The sequence below is a fragment of the Acanthochromis polyacanthus genome, chromosome 3, assembly GCF_021347895.1.
Source record: "Acanthochromis polyacanthus isolate Apoly-LR-REF ecotype Palm Island chromosome 3, KAUST_Apoly_ChrSc, whole genome shotgun sequence".
Classification (NCBI taxonomy): Eukaryota; Metazoa; Chordata; class Actinopteri; family Pomacentridae; genus Acanthochromis; species Acanthochromis polyacanthus.
The window spans coordinates 34,018,715-34,042,609 of NC_067115.1; the positions used below are offsets into that span (position 1 = coordinate 34,018,715).

The 23,895-nt window shown below is 39.8% G+C and overlaps 2 protein-coding genes across 2 annotated transcripts; one reads left to right on the top strand and one right to left on the bottom strand.

The window, feature by feature from the left end:
* The first annotated feature begins 18 nt into the window (after window positions 1–18).
* On the top strand, window positions 19–1,246 carry dctpp1 (dCTP pyrophosphatase 1). Its single transcript, XM_022220563.2, has one exon. It carries the CDS (start codon window positions 124–126, stop codon window positions 652–654), a length of 531 nt encoding a protein of 176 aa, XP_022076255.1. The 5' UTR covers window positions 19–123; the 3' UTR covers window positions 655–1,246.
* A 16,318-nt stretch (window positions 1,247–17,564) lies between these two features.
* Window positions 17,565–21,987, bottom strand: LOC127533324 (uncharacterized). The gene is made up of 3 exons (XM_051945990.1): window positions 21,967–21,987; window positions 18,373–18,545; window positions 17,565–18,228 (listed from the first exon to the last, which is right to left on the bottom strand). Exons 1-3 carry the CDS (start codon window positions 21,985–21,987, stop codon window positions 17,760–17,762), a joined length of 663 nt encoding a protein of 220 aa, XP_051801950.1. The 3' UTR covers window positions 17,565–17,759.
* Between the last annotated feature and the right edge of the window lie 1,908 nt (window positions 21,988–23,895).

Sequence of the window (23,895 nt, forward strand, 5' to 3'; positions counted from 1 at the left end):
TTAAGAGGCGTAATTTCCGTTTAGACAACTGGCGGGACTTCTACACATGGTGCTGGACGAGGAGGTTGTTTACACACTTTAAAAGCTGTTTTTACGCCGAACTGCTGATAAAATCCGCCCGACATGATGGCAACAAACGGAAACGGATTAAAAGACGACGTGTCGACAATTTCCACAAATGGTGGAAGCAAGGTTTTTGCAAAGTCACACTCGACTGTTGTAAACGGAGCAGCGACCGAGACTTCGTCCCAGAATGGAGTCGCAGTCCAGCTGCAGAGGTTCACTTTCAGCCCCGAACCCACCATCGAGGACATCCGACGGATGCAGGCCGAGTTCACGGACGAACGGAACTGGAACCAGTTTCACCAGCCCCGCAACCTGCTCCTGGCCATGGTCGGGGAGGTGGGAGAGGTGTCGGAGCTCTTCCAGTGGCGGGGAGAGGTGGCCGACGGCCTGCCGGACTGGACCGAGGCGGAGCGGGAGCAGCTGGCCCACGAACTGAGCGATGTGTTGATCTACCTGGTGGAGCTCGCCGAGAAGTGCCGCGTCGACCTTCCCCAAGCGGTGCTGCGAAAAATGGCGCTAAACCGGCTGAAATATCCCGCAAGCAAGGTGCACGGCTCGGCCAAGAAGTACACCGAGTACAAGGACTGAGAGCCGGTGTGAGGGCAGAGGGAGACCGGGTGCAATGACTGCTGGAGCTGCTGTTCTCTTCAACATGCTGAACATTTAATCCTTTTGGGTGCAAACAGGTTAGCTCGTTAAATAACCACGGATTCTTTCAGCTGCAGTTTATTTTCTGTATATGCAAAGTCACATTTAATAGGGAAAGGCACTTGAGGAATATTTTGTTTTTTAACTTTTTCTAAAAAAAAAAAATCCTGATTTGAGTCTGAGCATGGTTGTGCCTGAGTCAATATGAGGTATTGCATACTTTTAAACAGAAAATATTACTGATGCACAGTGCCTCTGGGGAGGATTAGAGGGAAGATATTTCTCAGTGAACATTTGAAAAGTTATCTAGCTTGGCTCCAGCAGTGTGACAGAGGGGATTAGAGGAGCTGCTGGAGTTGAAGCAGATGATTATTGTCCTGACCAAACACGACATGGAAAAAGGAAAATTTTGATTAGTTTTTGTGTAAGTATTTTTTTTCTGAATTATCCTCATTTCCCATTGAGTGTGTAAGTTCTGTGCACAAAACAGCTGTTCTGATTTTTCCTGAAGTAAAAGCTGTTACAAGTTGAATCTGTGTATTTTTCACTCATTTGTCAGTTGGTTGAAAGTGAATGCAATGGGAGCAGTTTTCTGCAATTTTATGATTGAGAAATACCCTGCTGCTATTTGTTATTCTGCACAGCGTTCAAGCTAATGCAGTTAAATACAACCACTTTGCAGCAAATGGTACCATTTTGGTTGAAAATGTTTTATGTTTATTCAACTGTTAATTGACTGCGGTGGCTGTGATTTAAATTATTTTGAATTCTAGTTGTCATACTTAAAGTGTTTCCAACCTCATTTTTTTTTAAATATGGTGGCTGAAATATTAGGAACACCTGATCAAATTCAACACAAAACATAATTACCTCCATGAGTGTGGAACATTGCAGGCTGGTGTCAGATTACATTAGTTTTAGCATCTTGGTACAATGAAGTGGACAAAAACACCAATTAAACAAGAAAAGCACTCAGAGAGCGCAGTACTCCGTCAAGGCTGAGAGTCTTTGCCATGACTTCATGACAGAAATCATGGCACCATAGAATGTTCCCATTTAATATAGATGTACCCACAAACAAAATGATGTTGCGCTGAGCACAGGCATGTGTTATGCAGGTGTACATTATGGACGGACACCAAATCGTGTGATCCTAAATATGTAGCAGGTAACAAGAATTGATGGGACTCGAAAACACCCCCACAATTTAATCAATTGTTCCTTGTATAATTTCAGATGGATCAGTCTCGATAAGTCTGCAGCGGTGGATTTGTAGTAGGATCACAATCATGTGATCATCAGCAGGCAGCCGATGTAGTGTTCACCTGTTGGCATAATTAACGTGCAGTGATACAAAAATCCCTGGATCCAGACTATAAGAAACATCACTGCCAAAATGTAAAGAGGTGGTCCTTGAGTCATTTCTGACCTTTCCTGAAAATTTCCTCCAAATTCATTTTTTGAGTAATGTAGCTAACAGACAGACAAACCGCCGCCTATCGTCACGACTCCATCGTTCCTTAGCTGAGTAATAAAGTGGGAGATTCGCAGCCTTTCATCTACATTAACTCATCTTCTTTGGTGAAATTTGAACTTGAAATGGAGTTAAGTAGGTAACAATATATACATACATTGCCATTTATAAATACATTTGCAAAGTGACTGACTCCCTTCATATAGTACTTCTGTCTAAAGGGTTTAACAGTTTTACCTCATGCATCCGTTCACACACCAATCCCAGCAGATCTGGGCTTCAGCGTGTTGCCCAAGGGCACTTCAGGTTGGCACCGGAGATCAAACTGACAAATTAGTGATTAGCGGATGATGCGCTCCACCTCCTTGAAATGTAATCATTCAGCTGGAGCTGCTAGCCGTCTTATTTAAATCAGCAGGATTTAGTGTAGGATTTAGTGGTTGAAGAGTGAATGTGGTGTTGAGCAGGATTTTAGAAATGTATTCCTGCCTGCAAAGATTGGAAATGTAAAACACATCTGAGTGAGCGAGCGAGGGGCATTTAGCATAACACAGAGGAGAGAAAAATGTCTGTCTGATTTTTCATTTGATGCGTTTCGAGACACAAACATCGCCCTCAGCTGCATATCCTCGTATTCACTCAAAGCATGAGTCATCCACAGGCTGCAAAGGAGAACAGTCATGCATCACTAAGATGTTGCAGTGTATGAGCCGAGCCAACTTCAAAGTAAACAGCTTTTTACCAAAGAAGATCTGACACGGCTTCCCACATTAAGAATGAGCGATTGTCCAATTTCTTGGCCCGTATCCAAAAATGTGGATCTTCAAACTTCTCTCGTCTTCTGGTGATGTAATGCGTCAATATGCTTTTCATTTTGAGCTCCTTGGAAAGACGGGTTCAAGCAAAAACAAGTGCTAAGCTTAGTCTGTCTTGCAGTAGCACCCTAAATGTGCTTTTCATGATCATAAATCCTTATCTTCGACATTATTTCCCACAATTCTGAAACTGACATCACATAATGTCAGCAGTAGTTCATCCAAAAAGCACAAGCCGTGGCTTACGATAGAGTTCTGTGGTATACCTCACTGCAAAACAGTGCTATCATACATGGGTAATCGTGACACTTTGTAGGTGCTATCTCAATGTTCAGGGTCTCGATGTGTGCCAGGCAGGTAGCAGGCTGCAATTACAGCTTTCTCAGGAGAGTCGGATGAAGCCGTTTTCAGCCCACATCACTGTTCTTCCTGCAGCTCGCTGTCACGCTGAGAATACATCGGCTCTGACAAAAATGATTCTGTAAGAACTCTTTATTTTAGGAAGTCTTCCTGCTCTTACCGGATTATAATAGGGAAATTTCCACTTTACGGTTTAGCCTCAAATTGCAGCATATATAAGAAGTCAGATATAAAATAAGACTGTCTAAAACTGTCCCTGCATGTAGATCCGAACTGGATGAGCTTAAATTACCCGTTCGCTCCTCTTTCCACTTGTGGAAGTTTTCACATTTATCGTCCATTATCCAGAAAAGATGAGTGTCACTTAAAGCAAGACAACGTAACAGAAGTAATAACAATAAAGCACACCCTTCTGCATGTCCCTGCACTCAGGACGTGGCTAATATTAGCAAACTTTTAGTTTCGTTACTGACTTTACTATGTCCATTCTCTTGCAGCCACAGAGCTCACTGTTCAGTAGAAGTTACACAGACTGACTTTAAGGATTTTTCAGTTGGATTTTGGTGGTTTGTGACACTTTTCAATAATTAAAAAGTTGGTTTCTGTTATGCGTACTATCAAAACTGAGGCTGGAATATCTTAGAAATAGTTTGAAAAACTACACAATGGAACACAATAATGGGCAGACAAACTAATGTGATAAATCAGAATCCACTGCACTATACATAAATGAATACATCCATGTTCTTGCAACCTTGTACTTCTTGTGTCAGGTGGAACTAAAGCATCTGTAAAATGAATAAATGGAAACTAGGAATCGACTGATATGGGCTTTGCAAGGCCGATTATTGGTGATCAAGAAAGGCCGATAACCAACATTTTTTGCCTCGACATACAATGTTTTAACAGTATATGATAGCAGAGAACCTGTCATTCATAACGTGGCTACTTCATTAATAAAGGTGAATATAAGTCAATATGTAAAATAGAAATGGGAGTGACTGAATTGGGATGCTCTTGATTGGGATTGATCAGTTTGTCTCTTGCTGTTCTTCTATATTTTCTTAATTTTTCACTCTTCTATCACTTTTTGCCCTCTAAGGTCCAGATCTTAAAGAATCATTAATTATTATTTTCCAGAATCTGTTTCAGGTTAGGGGCTGCACGAGTGGTTAGCACTTTCGCCTTGCAGCAAGAAGATCCCTGGTTCGAATCCCGGGGTGCGACTGGGATCTGTCTGCATGGAGTTTACATGTTCTCCCTGTGCATGCGTGGGTTTTCTCCGGGTACTCTGGTTTCCTCCCACAGTCCAAAAATATGCTGGGGTTCATTGAGTACTCTAAATTGTCCGTAGGTGTGAATGCGAGTGTGATTGTTCGTCTGTGTATGTAGCCCTGTGACAGACTGGCGACCTGTCCTGGGTGTCCCCTGCCTTCGCCCGGGTCAGCTGGGATAGGCTCCAGCACCCCCCGCGACCCTAATGAGGATAAAGCGGTGTATAGAGGATGGATGGATGGATGGATGTTTCAGGTTAGGGGCTGCACGAGTGGTTAGCACTTTCGCCTTGCAGCAAGAAGATCCCTGGTTCGAATCCCGGGGTGCGACTGGGATCTGTCTGCATGGAGTTTACATGTTCTCCCTGTGCATGCGTGGGTTTTCTCCGGGTACTCTGGTTTCCTCCCACAGTCCAAAAATATGCTGAGGTTAATTGAGTACTCTAAATTGCCCGTAGGTGTGAATGCGAGTGTGATTGTTCGTCTGTGTATGTGGCCCTGCGACAGACTGGCGACCTGTCCTGGGTGTTCCCTGCCTTCGCCCGAGTCAGCTGGGATAGGCTCCAGCACCCCCCGCGACCCTAGTGAGGATAAAGCGGTGTATAGAGGATGGATGGATGGATGGATGAATTGGGATGCTCTTGACTGGGATTGATCAATTTGTCTCTTGCTGTTCTTCTATATTTTCTTAATTTTTCACTGTTCTATCACTTTTTGCCCTCTAAGGTCCAGATCTTAAAGAATCATTAATTATTATTTTCCAGAATCTGTTTCAGGTTAGGGGCTGCACTAGTGGTTAGCACTTTCGCCTTGCAGCAAGAAGATCATTGGTTCACATCCCAGCTTTCCAGGGATCTTTCTGCATGGAGTTTGCATGCTCTCCCTGTGCATGCATGGGTTTTCTCCGGGTACTCCGGCTTCCTCCCACAGTCCAAAAACATGCTGAGGTTAACTGATTACTCTAAATTGCCCGTAGGTGTGAATGTGAGTGTGATTGTTTGTCTGTATATGTAGCCCTGTGACAGACTGGTGACCTGTCCAGGGTGTCCCCTGCCTTCGCCCGAGTCAGCTGGGATAGGCTCCAGCACCCCCCCCCCCCCCCCTCGACCCTAGTGAGGATAAAGCGGTGTATAGAGGATGGATGGATGGATGTTTCAGGTTAATCTGTGGCTGCCTTCTGGCTTAGCCGCTAGTCATTAGCATAGCCTTAGCCACTGTGAGAGAAGCTAATTTCCTGGTTTGTGATTCCAGTTCAGTTTTTACTGCATGAGAGGCATAGACATTAGACCTGAAGAAAATTTAATTTGTCAATAATCAGTTAATAAAAATACCGATAATTGGAAAAATGTCAAATATCAACCACAACAATCAGCCAAGCAGTCAATCGGTCTAGACCATAAATTATCACAGAAATGATATAAAACACAGTTTGAATTTTTGTGGGTTAGACACTCTGCTTCTACCCCCTCACATGGATTCATAGGTGTTTCATGAGTTACAAACCTAAGGAAGCAATCTTGTCTGCTTGTAGGGTAGGGGGTTACATGTCACTTTCCTTTTTCAGAATGAGTTTTCATTTCAAATAAGTCATGGGTGAGCTGGCGTGCTTAAGTAAATAGCTGACAGGTGCATAGAAAGAGAGGCAGTACTTCATAGATCTGCAGATTCTAGAGAAAAACAAGGTTATAGAATTATATAAAAGCCATTTAAAATCAGGAATGGATTATATTCAGAGAAAAACCTTCCAAATACCTAACTTTGATACTTTGGGGAGTTTTTAGGGTTTAATCAACATCTTGAGTACGACTTTAAAATGGCCTTTTTTGCCTTGGTGTTCCTGCAGTCTGCAGCGATGAGTATGCTCTCAGAAATCCTCATCAGTGCTTAAGACCTGAACTTCACTGAAGAACTGATGTGTAATGGCGAATTCCAGTCAGTGCTGATAAGTGTACTTCATGTTCGCGTTACCTGCTGTTTGACGGAGTGGGAAAATGACTTGGAAACGCTGCAAACACACCAAAGTTGTCTGAGAGTACGAACCACCTCACAAGTGTCACGGTAAATTGTATGTTTGCAGGCAGGGTTTATATGCTTTGATTGCTCCAAATCAAACAACAAAGCAGACCAGCAAACTGCAGCAACATCACTCTTTATAAGCCCACTTGTCAATATGTTGTGTTTGTTTGACATAAAGGTGGGAGATAAATGTACACCTGCTAACTTGAAGTGCAGGCTCACATCTCAATGTGTATTTATTTTTACTTGTCCGCACTTTAAAAATGTATAATGTGAGTTGAAAGTGAGCTGTCTTTGTCCTTAGAGAAAACAGTCTGATAGTTGCTACGCTGCTACTTCTTGTCTGAAGACGGCGCTGAGGGCATAATTACATTTAAAACTTTTGATGAGTTTGGAATCTTAGATTTGCCTCGACTTTAAACTTTATACCAACTGGCCTGTAGCTGCTTGTTGTGAGTTTCAAAAGGAAGTGCGACGTCTAGTTTTTCATGCTCAACCAGAGAAGCTTTCAAAGAGACATTTACTTGTGTGAACGTGTTTTTTTTGTGTGTGTGTGGACAAGCTTCGGTTTCTCTCTTTCTTTTCTGGCCACTTCCTCCATCTTTTCACTATCTGAGTCACACACACATAGACGCTCTTTCATCCTGTCATGGAGACGGCAGTGGGAGCTGTCAGATCTCACACAGTGGGGTTGTCCAGCAGCAGGGGTTCACGTCACATCCCAGCCCATACAGGCACATGTGCACATGGAAACACACACAGACTCTTTTCTTTGACCATTACTAATGGATAGACATGATTTCTTTGCCTTTTGTGTGGCTCCACCAGACAATCGCATTCTAAAATACCCCAAAATGGTTCCATTCTGCACGTCGGCTCCTCTGCAAATTTCTTCCTTTTCATCAAGACCATACAGCGGAGCCAAAACAGCGGTGTAACAGGACTGATTCCCTGCCAGCAATTAAACACTTATATGAGTGCTTTCATGGTTTACAATCAATTCAGTCTTTACTGTCTGCATGAGGGTATTTGGTTACAGGCTGCTGCTTATCTATAAAGGACATTGCCTTGATATAGGGCCTCCCATCTCAAGGATTTCTACTTTTTAATAATCAGTTTCCTGTGGGAGTTGTGATCTAGAAAATTGCTGTTGGAATTTGCATTGCATAGATTTTATGATTGTGTTTCACCTGAATATAAAATAAGATCATGTCTGTTATTTTTCTTTTCCATTTGATGACCAAGGCCCATCTGACCTTGTTCTTTTTTTTCCACAAGTTTAACACCTTTGGCATCTGACATTTAGCATCAACCTGTAACGATTAGCTGTGTGCATACGGGTCAGTAACAGGAGTCATAGGGCTGATTTCCACTTGGGTGTTGTTTTACAGTGGCCTGAACCTTTGGGCATGTTCCAACCACCTCTGTATAATCTCGTTTTCAAGAGAGAAAAAAGTGCCTAATTAGATATTCTGAGCAGTGTTTTGATGCTGATTGGTTAAGAGGACAGGAAGCACCATTTTTCCCATCCTCTCCTCTCTAACATTGCCATTAAAAAATCATCATATATGCTCACATAAACCTCCAGTGTTCTATTTCACTTATGAAACTGGATTTACATCTCGTAACTATTTGTTCTGGCGCACTCCGAGATAAAGCTGCCAGATACTATACCACAATAGAAACACAAATACTAAAAGGTTCCCTTTAGGAGGCCGTTCCTGCAGAGGAACTAGAGCTTTTAGTTAATGTTTCTGGATTCACCCACCAGATTGCTTTATTTAACCAGCAACATTTACCAGACACAACAGTGGTGACAGACTGCAACGTCTACTTGCCAAAAGACTAACCACACACGTGTACACGCCACTGTGCAATTACAGAGAGTTAATTATGTTTAATTATGTCCTCATTTATCAGTCGAACATGTCCAGAGATTTGAGATACAAAATGCATTTCATTTTTGAATGCTTTTAAATAAAGCGACACTTTACTCCATTTGTACTTGTGAATGAAGACCCTGGTCAGAATAACCAAAAAGGCTTTTTCTCAGAAGAAAAACTCAGGAATGCTAATCAAATTATTAATTAGTGGATTCCATTTAGCTGCCTTAGTATCACTTTCACTGTCTCAGTTTACTGTGACACTTGAAGAACGGAGCAATCATTCGTGTTGATAGTTGTGACAATTTTGCTTTTCCTAATATGGACAAATCAGACCGATCTTGTTCTTGTTTGTGACAATTTTCATTTGGAACTAATCCAGACAATCAAATCCTGTCTACATGCAACACTACTAGCTACTAGCTGCACTGTGCTGTGTGTGCATACACTACAGGACAACCATGTACAAGCAACTCCAAGTTTCTGTTTACAATGGCGTTCTTCAAAACCAGTATGAATTCTATAGATTTTGGGATGTATTTTCTGCATGATCAGACTTGCTTTAATTCATATGCACCATTTTACGTAGACATTGAAGTTGCCAGGCAATTGCTGGATAAATGTTAACCAAAGAAAAGGAGGGCTTAGTTTTAGAGTTACAACTTCAGTGCAAAATGAAAAACAAATCACAGTTTGCATTATACATTTTAGATCTTTGGCTTTGAGAGGTTGCATACAAAAATCTCAAGAAATCTCAACTGTGTCTGTTTATCTCTGTAACTACAACAGAAATGACTAGAAAAAACAGTTGAGTAAAGAAACCAGAGTACAAATACTTGGTAATGGTAGTAAAATGTATTCTGATGAGTGACTCTCCATATAAAAATCATATTTATTTTGTTGCAACAATGAAAACATGATTTTTTTTGGACAAATTTGATCTTGTTTCCAAAGTTTTGGCCTACAGATTATGCAAAGTGCATTTTGTGTTGCACTGCTGCTGATTGCTGTGAGTTACCACACAAATTTTGTTGGATTTTGCAGAATGACAATCAGACAATGAAGCCTCTATCTGCGTAAATGGCGTCACCAAGTCTAGTTAAACTTCAATAAAAGATCAGAGTGATCTACCTATAATAACCCAGTTAAGGTGGCGCCAACAGGCTGGAAGCTACTTTTGATCTCCGCTTTGAGAAAACCTCAGTCCTACTGCAGCAACACGTGAAGGAGCGTTCACCTCAGATCAGTCCTAGCTTTGCCCCATGGAGACAAAAATGATCAGATTATTCTCAGGAGCAGCTTGTTCCTTTCAGGCCTCTGACGTATGTTGCTCTGTTCCTTTTTGATGTTCGACCAGTGAGAGCAAGATGAATGCTCCCTGAAGCTCAGACACATGACTCAAATTATCCAGAGAGCGTCCCATTCTCAAGATTCATCAAAGACATCCAGATCCCAACGGATTCGACCAGGCGGCGAAATGCAAGCTGACGTGAAGGAAGAGCTGGTGAACTTATTTAACATTTACTGGATGTTTACTCAGATCCAGACGAACTGACACCATGTCAAAGTAGTCATCGCTGCATTTTATTCAAACAGAGTAAAAATCTAGTATGCAAACAGCAGTCTATTTATCATCGTTCAGCAACCAACATCATCTCAAATCAGCTCAGTCTCCTGAAATTGAATCTATATGCAACTTATCTGCATTCTCACTTTTTCAGTGATTATGTTTGTGACGTATCACAAATATGTTTCCAGTCAACCTTTTGGGCATTTATTGCAGTGCTTTAATGTTGCTGAATCAGTGTAATGATAAGAGCTAACAGTGACATTTTCAGGCTTTTGTCTTTATTAGTTCCTGAAATATTGATTCAATTCAATTTGTGAAAAAACATTACTGAAAGCAGGATGACAAAAATGTGGAAAAACGATCTTGGAAAGCACTTGATATATTAGGCAGAACTTTTACAGATGTCATTTAAACCATACATTGCTTACGTTTAAAAAAAAGTAATTCAATATAAATCTGAGATGGTCAAGCAGATCTGATGATTAGAGAAGGAAAATGCCCTTATTAATCTCCACCATTATCAGTAAATATTGAGGCTTATAAAGACAAATGTGTGGAAACATATGTGACAGACGTGTATTAAATCAACTTCTACTACATTAAAAAGAAAAAGAAAATAGTATTTTTTAAAATTATGTTTATTCACAGTTGCAGTTTTTTAATGTTATTTTACCTTACACATGCAAATGTATTGTTTATTTTTCTAATTTTGTTGACATGTCAAAGCCATTAACTTTATACTAATTTCCAAAAATTTTATTGTGCAATTTTTTGTGTACAATGACAATGAAGGCTATTATATTGTATTCTAAGCACAGATGTAATGGCTTACTGGCAAAGGCCATAAAAAATTGTATTGATATTTTTTAATTAATCAAAAAAACTGAACAACTATAGTAAAAAGGGAAATTTTTGTCAAACTCACAGATATAAAAAGTCAGAATTTATTTAGTTATATAATTCTTTTTGAATTTATTCAATTTTTTATTTTATTTTTGTTTATTTATTATATTTCATTGAGGGCTGCACAATGGCCTGGGATCTTTCTGCATGGAGTTTGCATGTTCTCCCTGTGGGTTTTCTCTGGGCACTCCGGCTTTCTCCAATATGCTGAGGTTAATTGATCACTCTAAATTGCCCATAGGTGTGAATGTGAGTGTGAGTGTTTGTCTGTATATATAGCCCTGCGACAGACTGGCGACCTGTCCTGGGTGTCCCCTGCCTTCACCCGAGTCAGCTGGGATAGACTCCAACACCCCCCGTGACCCTAGTGAGGAGAAAGCGGTGTATAGAGAATGGATGGATATTTAATTGAGTTCACCTTGATGGTCTGTCTCAGGCAACTACGAAGAAATGTCCAGTAATTTGTCGTAAAACATGTTGGAATTTCTCAAAATTAAGGGACCGCCACAAGTATTCTGTGCTTTAATATTGATCAGCTTTCATAATATCTGCAGTAGTTGTTATAAAGTTTACAAAATAAGATTTTTCCATGTTTTTAGCCAAAAATGTTGATATTCTGATTTTATCGCCCCTCTGTGAGGGTTTGCTGCTCTTATCTGATGGAGATTATACAGATTTTTAAAATTACAGTAGATAATACCAACAATTTAACAATTTTAGTCAAAATATCTGAACTATGTGCGCTATAAAACCTCTTTATTCAGAATGAGAATCTGACTTGTGACACTTCTGAGAGCGAAATGATGTTTAATATCTTGTTTTGTCCAAAAACAATCAGTCTACTGAGAAAAAAAAACTGACAATACTCACTTTTGATAAGCTGCTGTGTGAGAATTCAGACTGTTTTTATCAAAAAATTAGTCTGGAATTATCAGAATATTTGGTAAATAATTGAAAAGTTGAAGATGGTTGTAGCTCTACTTATGTCGTACAGTAAAACCTTCTCAGGTCTTTTGACCTTTTAAATGCTTGTGAATCTTTAAATTTTCTGATTTTTTTTTCCCATATTTGCATCAAAAATTGACAAAGTTTGATGTTCTCTAGTACCGAACTTGGCTTTTTTGCCCCGTTTCCTGGAAAAAAACGACAAATCTGAAGAGACCTCTCAAAATTGTAACTCAGATTGTGTAGAGGAACTCATCGATTTACCAAAAAACAGAATAAAAATGACGTTTTTGCTTGAAAAACAACTGAAATGATTAATCATCGTTTCAAAATTGCTTTAAAACCATTTAAAGAACCTCAGTTAGCCAGTTTAAATAATAATCTCTTTACACTTTTAAAGTTGCACCTACGTTCTTTCACCGAAAACAATGAATGTGAAGCATCATCTTAGCCTTTTAGAAACATATTTTTTATTTTTTATTTGATATTTTGTAGAGAAAACCATCAATTAACCCAGAAAACAACATGTATATCATTGGAAGTAGGTTCTGTACTCAAATAACTCATAACTAACACTTAGTTTGCTGTCATAATGGCAAAGAAAAGTCCCAAAATGACAGATTTTGCTCAAATCGGTTTCGTCTCCGCTCGTGTTGCTTCCAACCGACGAACCGAGCTAACCGGTCAGCTGCGCAAGGTGTCGTGATTTCAAAGTAAGAGCCTGTACTAACGGTCTGTATATAAAATAATTGAATAAATAATAATAAATAAACTAATTGATAGACAACAGACCGAATTCAGTATTCATTACAAACAAAAACATACGCAAACCTAAATAATTTCAAAAACATCAGCAGCAAAAATAAGTGCAAAGAGAAAAATAGAATAAATCAATTAGTAAAAAATAAATTAAAAATGAATACAAAAATTTCATCTAATATCAAATATCCATTATTTTTCATTTTCAAATATTTATGTTTGTTGTTATTGTTCTTGTTGTTTCAAATAATACCGTAGTTCTATTATTAATATGCAAATTTTTATTATTTTATTTATTTATTATTTTATTTTTATTAGTTGTAGTAGCAACTGTAGTGGTTAATAAACATAAAAATAATAGCAACAAGAAAAAGACCAATTTTTATATTATTATTATTAATGGACTACTAGTATTACTATTAATACTAATAATGAAAGAGTAATCAGAGTGTATTATTATTTTATCACATAATTGTATTTGAACATTATTAATCATTTCATTATATTTATGCTTAATATAAATATATATAATAATCTTTATTATTGGCTAAATTTTCTATTGTGATGAATAATTCTGAGTATTTTGGTACTATTATTGGCTGTGAATAGCTGTGAATACATTTTCTGTAATATACTGTTGTTGGACAATTGAACAGGATCAACAGGAAACACTTGTAGAAGTCTCAGATGAATGTGGATCTTTTTAAATTATGGATTTACGCTTCAAAAAATGGAGACAGACTTCAAATATCTGTTATATTCACACTGCAGCTTTATTACAGACAGTTCATGCTGAGATTCATCCATCCATCCATTCTCTATACACCGCTTTATCCTCACTGGGGTCGCGGGGGGTGCTGGAGCCTATCCCAGCTGACTCGGGTGAAGGCAGGGGACACCCTGGACAGGTCACCAGTCTGTCACAGGGCTACACATACAGACAAACAATCACACTCACATTGACACCTATGGACAATTTAGAGTCCTCAATTAACCTCAGCATACTTTTGGACTGTGGGAGGAAGCCGGAGTACCCAGAGAAAACCCACGCATGCACAGGGAGAACATGCAAACTCCATGCAGAAAGATCCCAGGAAAGCCGGGAGGTGAACTGGGGATCTTGTTGCTGCAAGGCGAAAGTGTTAACCACTACCACACTGTGCAGCCTCGAGATCCAGGGTAGATTAAAACACAGATTTTACTGAGTAAACTCATGAGAACTTAATTATTAACTCAAAATCAAATCCTATTCATTGTATTATTAATAAAACAGAAAAATTCTGACGCATTTTTACATTCATTTCATCCACCACCAGTCTGTTCAGTTAGTTTGACTCCATTGTATAAAAAGACAAAAAGAGACTGCAGCCTCACCAGCAGATAGATAGATAGATAGATAGATAGATAGATAGATAGATAGATGATAGATAGATAGATAGATAGATAGATAGATAAGACTTAAAGAGGCACGTCATGCAGAGTCTCAGTTTTCAACCCAGCAAGAAGAAAGCAACAAACAGCTATCAACAAAAACAACTTCTCTCATGAATTTACAAACTAGTGTTGAATTATAAATGAGCAGTCGGTTGGGAAAACTTAAATATTGAAGGACAATCCACCTTAACTGATTGTTGGAGTTAACTTAGACACTGAGATTACCATAGAAACAACAGGCAGTTGTTACCTGTGTGTAAACAGGGCTTCTTTGTACAAAGATCAATCTGTGCTCATTTGTAAAAGTCTTGGTGAGACCAGTGAGGGACAAATTATTCACAAGCTGTCCCTAATTACTTGCTGTACCTAATTATGTTTGTTAATTGTCATGCCATGTTTTGACTGTATTGAAGACACGATTTAAAATTCACAGAAAACTTCAGAGCCATGATATAAGACTGTAAAGTGGAGGAAAAGCACCAATGTGGAACAGGGAGGAACCTGCCATGACAAACCAGCTCAGGAAAGACCTCAGATCTGAGGAAACAATGAGCTCTGCTAAAGTAGCAACAATAAAAATGGAAGAAGGATTACAAATGGTTAGGATTCATAGTTTGGGGACTTGTAAGTTGCAGATTGCAGGAAAAACAACTGATTGTTCATTGCAATGAGATACACACGTGGACAAAATTGTTGGTACCCCTCAGTTAAAGAAGGAAAAATCCACAATTCTCACTGAAATCACTTGAAACTCACAAAAGTAACAATAAATAAAAATTTATTGAAAATTAAATAATCAAAATCAGCCATCACTTTTGAATTGTTGATTAACATAATTATTTAAAAAAACAAACTAATGAAATAGGGCTGGACAAAAATGATGGTACCCATAACTTAATATTTTGTTGCACAACCTTTTGAGGCAATCACTGCAATTAAACGATTTCTGTATTTGTCAATGAGTGTTCTGCAGCTGTCAACAGGTATTTTGGCCCACTCCTCATGAGCAAACAGCTCCAGTTGTCTCAGGTTTGATGGGTGTCTTCTCCAAATGGCATGTTTCAGCTCCTTCCACATATGTTCAATGGGATTCAGATCTGGGCTCATAGAAGGCCACTTTAGAATAGTCCAACGCTTTTCTCTCAGCCATTCTTGGGTGTTTTTGGCTGTGTGTTTTGGATCGTTGTCCTGTTGGAAGACCCATGACCTGCGACTGAGACCAAGCTTTCTGACACTAGGCAGCACATTTCTCTCCAGAATGCCTTGATAGTCTTCAGATTTCATCGTACCTTGCACACTTTCAAGACACCCTGTGCCAGATGCAGCAAAGCAGTCCCAAAACATTACTGAGCCTCCTCCATGTTTCACCGTAGGGACAGTGTTCTTTTCTTCGTATGCTTGGTTTTTGAGTCTATGAACATAGAGTTGATGTGCCTTACCAAAAAGCTCCAGTTTGGTCTCATCTGTCCAAAGGACATTCTCCCAGAAGCTTTGTGGCTTGTCAACATGCATTTTTGCAAATTCCAGTCTGGCTTTTTTATGAGTTTTTTTCAGCAGCGGTGTCCTCCTTGGTCGTCTCCCATGAAGTCCACTTTGGCTCAAACAACGACGAATGGTGCGATCTGACACTGATGTACCTTGGCCTTGGAGTTCACCTTTAATTTCTTTGGAGGTTGCTCTGGGCTCTTTGGATACAATTCGAACGATCCGTCTCTTCAATTTGTCATCAATTTTCCTCTTGCGGCCACGTCCAGGGAGGTTGGCTACTGTCCCGTGGGTCTTGAACTTCTGAATAATATGAGCCACTGTTGTCACAGGAACTTCAAGCTGTTTAGAGATGGTCTTATAGCCTTTACCTTTAAGATGTTTGTCTATCATTTTTTTTCGGATGTCCTGGGACAATTCTCTCCTTCGCTTTCTGTTGTCCATGTTCAGTGTGGTACACACCTTTTCACCAAACAGCAGGGTGACTACTTGTCTCCCTTTAAATAGGCAGACTGACTGATTATGAGTTTGGAAACACCTGTGATGTCAATTAAATGACACCCCTGAGTTAATCATGTCACTCTGGTCAAATAGTTTTCAATCTTTTATAGAGGTACCATCATTTTTGTCCAGGCCTGTTTCATTAGTTTGTTTTTTTTAAATAATTATGTTAATCAACAATTCAAAAGTAATGGCTGTTTTTGATTATTTAATTTTCAATAAATTTTTATTTATTGTTACTTTTGTGAGTTTCAAGTGATTTCAGTGAGAATTGTGGGTTTTTCCTTCTTTAACTGAGGGGTACCAACAATTTTGTCCACGTGTGTATATTTATCACTTTCAACCCTCTTAACACCACTGTGCTGAAAAGTCTTGTTTTCTTTATTTAAAAAAATCTTTAAAATACACATATTTAGAGTCAAAAACTGTAAAAAGGAAAGAATGGTTCAACTTTCAAACTGTTTGTAATAAATACCATCAGTATTGTCTGGTTTGATAGAGAAATATGATTTATATTAATAAATAAGCTTAAAATCATATTTTATTGTAGTCACTTTATTCAAATTGTAAAATGCAAAAATTCACCAAAAATGATGTGTTTTGCACTTATTGAAAGTTGCATAAAACCAAAAAAATTCAACTGAGACACCATGACTGACTCAGGGCAGCTGTGACCATCAACCATGTGACCAAAATCCAGACACTTTTTGAGTGAACCTTCCAATTCATTTTCAATAAATTTTATTTACAATTTCAAATGTGTCATCTCAAGACACTTCAATTAGAAAAGTAAAGACAAAATTATAGAGAGAAACCCAACAAATCCAAAGTTTCCTTTGGATTCCCTGTCTGAGCAAGCACTTGGCGACAGTGGGGAGGTAAAACTCCCTTTTCTCAGGAAGAACCCTCCGGCAGAACCAGGCTCAGACAGGGCGGCCATCTGCCTCGACTGGTTGGGGTGAGGGGAAAGGGGAGAGACAACAGGATAGTAGATAAGGTTCAAAGGTTGACGAGGCCAAGAACTGCAGCTCCAGAATGTGAATCCAGTCAGTTATTCGGAGTTGAGAACTTCCAGTTCCATTCTCTTCCTCCCGTGTCTTCCCTTTGCAATGTGTGCAAAAGGTCTTTAGGCTTGCTTGTCCTGCAAAACGAGAAAGACAAAAACTTACGAAAAATCGTAACTTCAAGCAGCAAACTAACGTTACCATTAGACGGATTCCATGTTGTATTGCTTCAGATGCATCTGCTGGTGGCTCTGCAGTGGTCTCAACTGGTCTGTCATTTTCATCTTCCTCCACTGTAACAGAAATATATATGTTCAATCAATTCTACAATTCTACAATTTCATTTAGCAGACGCTTTTGTCCAAAGCGACGTACAACACAAGCAAGAATTCAGACAAAAGGACAAACCTGTAGTAAGTGCAAAAAGTGCTTCAAATGTGATTGGTCAAAGGTGTTGCCACCAAGTTGCAGAAGAAGGCCATCTGCCTCGACCGGTTGGGCTGAGGGTAGACAAGAAAGAGATCAGCACAGTAGACAGAAAACTCAAGAGAACAATAAATCCTGAAGGTTACTGAGGTCACAAACTGTGAGTCTGAAAGTGAATCCATTCCATTAGTGCTGCTCAGTCCATGACATCAGACACACAGCAGCAGCAGCAGAACTTCTTCTTTATCCAAGAGAAGACGCGTTGGAAGCAGTTCTTCTTCTTCTTTGCCTTGCTCTGCTCCTTCTCACTGTCCTCAGCATCTTCGTGATTGTCACTGGCCTTAGTGTCTTTATCATCACCACTGTCCTTGATGTCCTCAGCATCTTCATGATTGACACTGGCCTCAGTGTCTTCATCATCACTATCCTTGGTGTCCTCACACTCATTGATCTCCTGTTTGACAGGTTTCTTATTGTCTTCACTGTTCTTCCTGTCCTGGATGTTCTCAGGATAACCATCCTTTTCCCTCTCAGCCTTGATGTTTTCTCTGTTCTTCTCCTCAAGGTCACTGTCCTCATCAGGCAAGCCTGTCAGGTTACTTCTGGTTTCAGGGTCTGCAGGCTTACCCATGATGGACATGCTGGTGGAGGGTTTAGGTTCATCACTAAAAAAGGAAACATACACTGTTGAGTTTACAAGCAAAAAATGTAAACATGGAAATCAGCAAAAGTCCATATCAGTCTTTTGTCACCTGCTGGGCTGCTAATGTCTCACATCCTGTGCACAAAGTAAATAGAAACACACTTACCAACTGCTGGTGGGGGAGCTGCTGTTGAGGTAGCTTCTGGTGATAAAGGGATGGTTGAGGATACCACTGGGGGTGATTCTGTCCTTCTCATCCCACTGAAGCATCGCCTCCAACAGCTCGATACACTCCCTCCTTTCATCGGCCTCTACTGGGTTGTCCGTCTCAGAGCACACCTGGTGCAGAAAACATTTTGAAAGTCCAACAGTGGTCAAATCACCTTCCACCGTGAAATGTGAATACAATAAATGAGTGTGTCTTTTCAGCAACTAGTTGCTGCTTCCAAAACTACCTACCGTTTTCATTTCATCCAGAGAAGGGAAATTGTGGCTTGCAGAGCTTAAATGGAAGTTAAATGCCCCAAAATACTCTCTCGGTGTCTGAAAGAAGAAAACAATGATGCTTACTAAAGTCTTCATCTTATTGAGGGAGTAAAGGTCAGAGAAAAAAAAAATCACAGTTGGAGTATTCCCAGAGGAAAAGAAAATTCAAAAAGAGATCTCAAAAATGTTTCATTTACTTCTCCTAGACAACTTTGAGATCTGTGTGATACCAAACTGAGACTAAGGCTTATTTCTCCTGTGTCTCATTTTTTTCTCCTGAGCAATAAGATGCGCTAAATCTCAGTTTAGTCTCCTTTAAAGTTTCAGAAGAGATCTCAACAAGCTCTCATATAATTCTCAGAGTTTCTCAACTTTTGTGTCTCTTTGTGATCTCAGGCAGAGAAATCAGAGAGCTCTCTCTAAGAACTCCATCTATTCTCATCCCAGCTTCAGTTCATGCATCTCATACTAAGCTCAGAGAGAACAAATGAAGAGATCTCCACAAGCGCTCACTGAATTCTCAGACTCAGGTCAACGTTTTGGTTGTTTTTAATCATCTAGCATGTTGACTTTATTGTAATCCACATGATATTTTTTAAAATTAATTAATAAAGATTCAGATGACTTTATTCATCCCAAAAGGGAAATTCATTTGTCTGTCAGCTCATCTGCTATTTGCTATAGAATTATAAAGCCTGATCACTGTGGGTACAAAGATCTTCTATATCTTTCCGTCCTGCAGTCCAGAGAGAGGCCCATCACGATATTATGAGTGGATGATCCGTGGTGTTTAGAATGATAAATCCAGTCAAGTGGGAGGAGAGGGTGACATGATTGAAGTCACCATATATTATTATAAGTGCCTCAAGATGTTTAGGCTGTATCCTGGCAACGTCTTATTTGTTGCAGCATTTATAAGGTGTGTGTGTGCAGATTAATATATGTATAGGGTGGCATAGCTCAGTGGGTAGAGTGGCTGTCTCACACCCAGGAGGCTGGGGTTTGATTCCAAGTCTGTCATGCTCATGTGGAGGTGTGAGCGAGTCTCACATATTGCTCTGTAGGAGCTCCACTATTATTCATTTTCTTTTCCAGAGGAGAAATAAAGGAGCCATTAAACACACTGTATTGAGATTAGCAAGGTATCTCCCACAAGTCTCAAGTATGACTCCCTCTAATTATCCTGTCTCACCTATTTCTCCTAGTGAATTTTAGGAGAAACATATGAGAAACCTTTAGACAAAATAGAAACTAAAATGAGGCTGACATGAGAATCTCAAATTTGTCTCCTGAGTTGTAGAAGAGCAAGCTTTGAGCAGTAAAATTTTCCTCTGGGTTGTACCTTCAGCCGCCACAAACCACTTGGCATTTTCTTAAAAAAGCATCGTGATCTCCGGCCAGCTTGGATTAGATGTTGCGGCGGCAGACCCAGCAGACAGATCATTTGTTGGAGCTGCAGACAAAACACAACACCACGTTAGACCTGAAGCTATTCCTGTGACGGCTTCTAATGTGTTTCAGCTACAGTAATTTACTCACTATGCCGTAGTTTGTGTTTGCCATGAAGAGAGGAGTATGAGCCACCATCCTGGCCATCACGCAGGCCAACGACCAAACGTCGATGGCCTCTGAAAACGGCAGGCCCAGGAAGATTTCTGGAGCTCTGAATGTGGAAAAAACATCAAATGAAGATGTGACGCAGTAGAGAGTAAGGAGACAGCACTGAACTAAAGATGTCTCAAAACTTATCAGCATTTCATACCTATTTGGCGGTGTTTGGAGAAGCATTCCTGCTCTGGGTTCGGACGTGTGCATGGCCAAACCAAAATCTATGAGTTTGACCCTGAAGGGCTTCACATGATCCACCATCATGATGTTATTCGTCTTCACATCAGTGTGGATTATGCCAGCATTCTTTGTTGTATTCAGAGCTACAGCCAGCTGTAAGCAACAACAGAATATTTATCAAGAGTTTGTTCAAGAAGCCTGTCATATGACAAAAGTAGAAGTTGTAGAGGTTCCTGAATACGCTGATTATAGCATCACTGTAGGAGATAAATATAAGGAGACAATAGAAGGTCACACCTGCTGAATAACTGTACGGACGTGTTCCAGTCGCATCGGCTGTGATAAACTTCGCATATATTGCAGCAGGGTGATGTCTAATTTTTCCAACACCAGGAGCCGCGTATTTTCTATGAAGACATCTCCTTTGTACTCAATGATGTTGGACTCATCCGAGTCGTGGCGCTTGAGCTCTTTCAAGATTTCCGCCTGTGGAGACAGAATATGTTTGCTGAGCGGCATAGTCCAAGCAGTTCTTCTCAACAACAATAAAGTATACTGACAGTCAATAGAAACTTTGAGGTAGAAATGTACGCAGAATTCTACTTGTAGGGGAGTTGTAATTATTCATTGTGGATTTACTGATGATCTAGTGCCCTGGTAGTTGAGATAATGATGAGTTGTCATTTTGTCATGATTCATTGCACATGGGTTGGTCCCTTTGCAAAAGTGAACCAAATACACACCAAGCAATACTCAGTGAGTATCTGCACAATTTGAGAATGGGTTTTGAAGGCCTATATAAAGGCCCAAAAAAGGCCACCATTGTTAGTCCTGTGAACAGCATCATGCTGCGTCTATCACATGAACAACGTCTCCGGGCACTGGGTCTGGTGGAGGCCGGTTTGAGCTACAGTGATGTAGCCAGGCGTATGGGCTGTTTCCAACCCACAATCAGAAGCCTGGTCCAAAGCATGCGCCGACGGATTGCTGCCTGCATCGAAGCAAATGGAGGCCATACTTGGTATTGACTGTTGTGACTTTGTGTTTGGCAGGTGCCGTTTTCTTTTGCGAAATTCTTTATTTTGAAATCATTCTTGAAACTTTAGATTTTTGTTTCTGTATGCCAATATGCTAAACAAATGATTCATATGAAGAAAATCCAGTTTCGGGCTACAAAATAAAAACTTATGTTGAAAAATATGGTCTCAAAGTTTTTAATGACTGTCAGTGTACATAGCATGACCAGTAACACTACTGAGAGAGTCTTGTGGTGGTACTACCTCTGTTTAAAAAAATGTTTTTTTGTGTAACTGTTTAGCTAAAAGAATACATTTTGCACCACTCCTTACAACGGTTATCCCACCCAAATAGTATGTTGACTTCATTCCGCTCAAAAAGCTATTTTCTGTTCAACTATATATAGTTTTAAAGGTATATTCTACCAACTATACAACTTTCTGAAAGTCAGTTAAAATCAGTGTCCTACCTCGTGGTCCAGCTCGTACATTTCGGACACCTTTATACCCACGTGCTCTCCGGTTTCTTCTTTCATACATTCCATCACTAATCCAAAGCCGCCTTTTCCCAGGACTCTCACAAACGTGTATCCTTTAGGGACTGGGACCCACGACGGCTTTTTGGTCCTCTCAGGGCGAGACATTTTTTCTTGTTACAGAAGACTGAAAGGGAAACAGACACAAAAGAGAGCCATAATCTATGGATGTCCTGTTAAACCACTGGTAATCTACCACACTGCTGTGATCTCAGTTTTCAATCAAATTTGTTAAATCTTGAACCAGTTATCACAAAACAACAGCAGTGAGTGCTACAACCTGTTCTGAATTGTGCTATAAGGCATATTGGACAGTACTGTAGCAAAATTACATGGATGCTTCCTCAGAAACTCCAAAGTGTTTACTTCATTAAACAGAGGAGTGGAGTTACTTACTTCACAAAAGTTTGCTTATCTGGATTTTGTTGAAATGTGGATGTCTCCAAGTTTGGTGTTAAGCTGATTTCACTAAACTACTCAAACTAATAAATAACTGAACAAAATAAGATGAAAGGCTGATTCCACTCTGAGTGTGTTAGGCAGGAATTCTAGAATGCTTTTAAAAACAATCAGAAAGCATTGTATATTTTTGAATATGTCATGTTAAATTACAAAAACTGGCACTTCTTTTCTCATCTGTCTGCACTTAATAACATATCTATGCATTTGGTCATGGTTATTCCAAGTTTGGGGCTTGAAAACCAAACTTTTTATCAACAAAAAAGTGTTTTTCTGCACTTTAAAGGAGTAGTGGTTGGTTTTAATTATCCAGTTATGACCAAACCTGAACACATCACTTACCTACCACACTGTTGAAACCTTAGTTTTTCATAAAAATATGTTAATAACTGTAACCAACTACAAGACAACAACAAAACTGAGTGTTATATCTTGTTCTGACTCACATTTTTAAGTACAAATTGGACAGTATTGTTTAAAGAAAAAAATGATTTTAAAAATGACTTCTGAATGTTTGCTCTGCAACAGAACAGTGAAGTTCGTTACCTCAAAAATGCTTGCTGATTTTGTTGAAAGGTTGACGTCGTTGAGTTTAATCTCGATGTCCTGCTAGTTTCAATGTAGTTCTGTTGTCCTGTTGAAATCTGTAAGACACTGTTCAGAACTGCCTGCACACTGAGATTTAAATGAGATTTAAATGATGCAAGAATTCTAGAATGTCTAATTCAGAACGATTTTTAGAGGTGGTCATTCTGCATAGAAACCATTGCATATCTTGACAACAGTACATCAGATTAGGTTCAGACTTGGTGGGAGTATTGCAGAGGTACTGAGGAAGTGCAGTGTGGAGTTTGAAGCAGATTGAATGAACAGCGATTGTTTTTTGGGCTCCTTAACTTACAACAAAGTCAAGGTTGTCACATTTTGACAGCCCTACCTTGTTTAAATGTAAACAAATCCAATGAAGCAAAAGTGAAATGTTGTTATTGTTTAAACTTTTTAACTGCCATCGTTATAATCCAAGGGCTGCACAGTGGACTTTCACCTTGCAGCAAGAAGATCCCCGGTTCAAATCCTGGCCTTGGCCTGGGATCTTTCTGCATGGAGTTTGCATGTTCTCCCTGTGCATGCGTGGGTTTTCTCCGGGCCCTCCGGCTTCCTCCCACAGTCCAAAAATATGCTGAGGTTAATTGATGACTCTAAATTGTCCGTAGGTGTGAATGTGCGTGTGATTGTTTGTCTGTATATGTAGCCCTGCGACAGACTGGCGACCTGTCCAGGGTGTCCCCTGCCTAGGCTCCAGCACCCCCCACGACCCTAGTGAGGATAAAGTGTATAGAGAATGGATGGATGGATGTTACAATCCAGCCTCTAGGGGTTGGCTGGATGCAACAAAAAACAGAC

Excerpts from the sequence above, each read along its gene's own strand:
- dctpp1 (XM_022220563.2), top strand. The coding sequence starts at position 124 with ATGATGGCAACAAACGGAAACGGATTAAAAGACGACGTGTCGACAATT.
- LOC127533324 (XM_051945990.1), bottom strand. The coding sequence starts at position 21,987 with ATGTACGAGCTGGACCACGAG. Across the intron at positions 18,546-21,966 it reads TGTACGAGCTGGACCACGAG|GTGTGCTCTGAGACGGACAA; the intron begins GTAGGACACTGA and ends TTTCTGCACCAG. Across the intron at positions 18,229-18,372 it reads AGCTCCCCCACCAGCAGTTG|TGATGAACCTAAACCCTCCA; the intron begins GTAAGTGTGTTT and ends TTCCTTTTTTAG.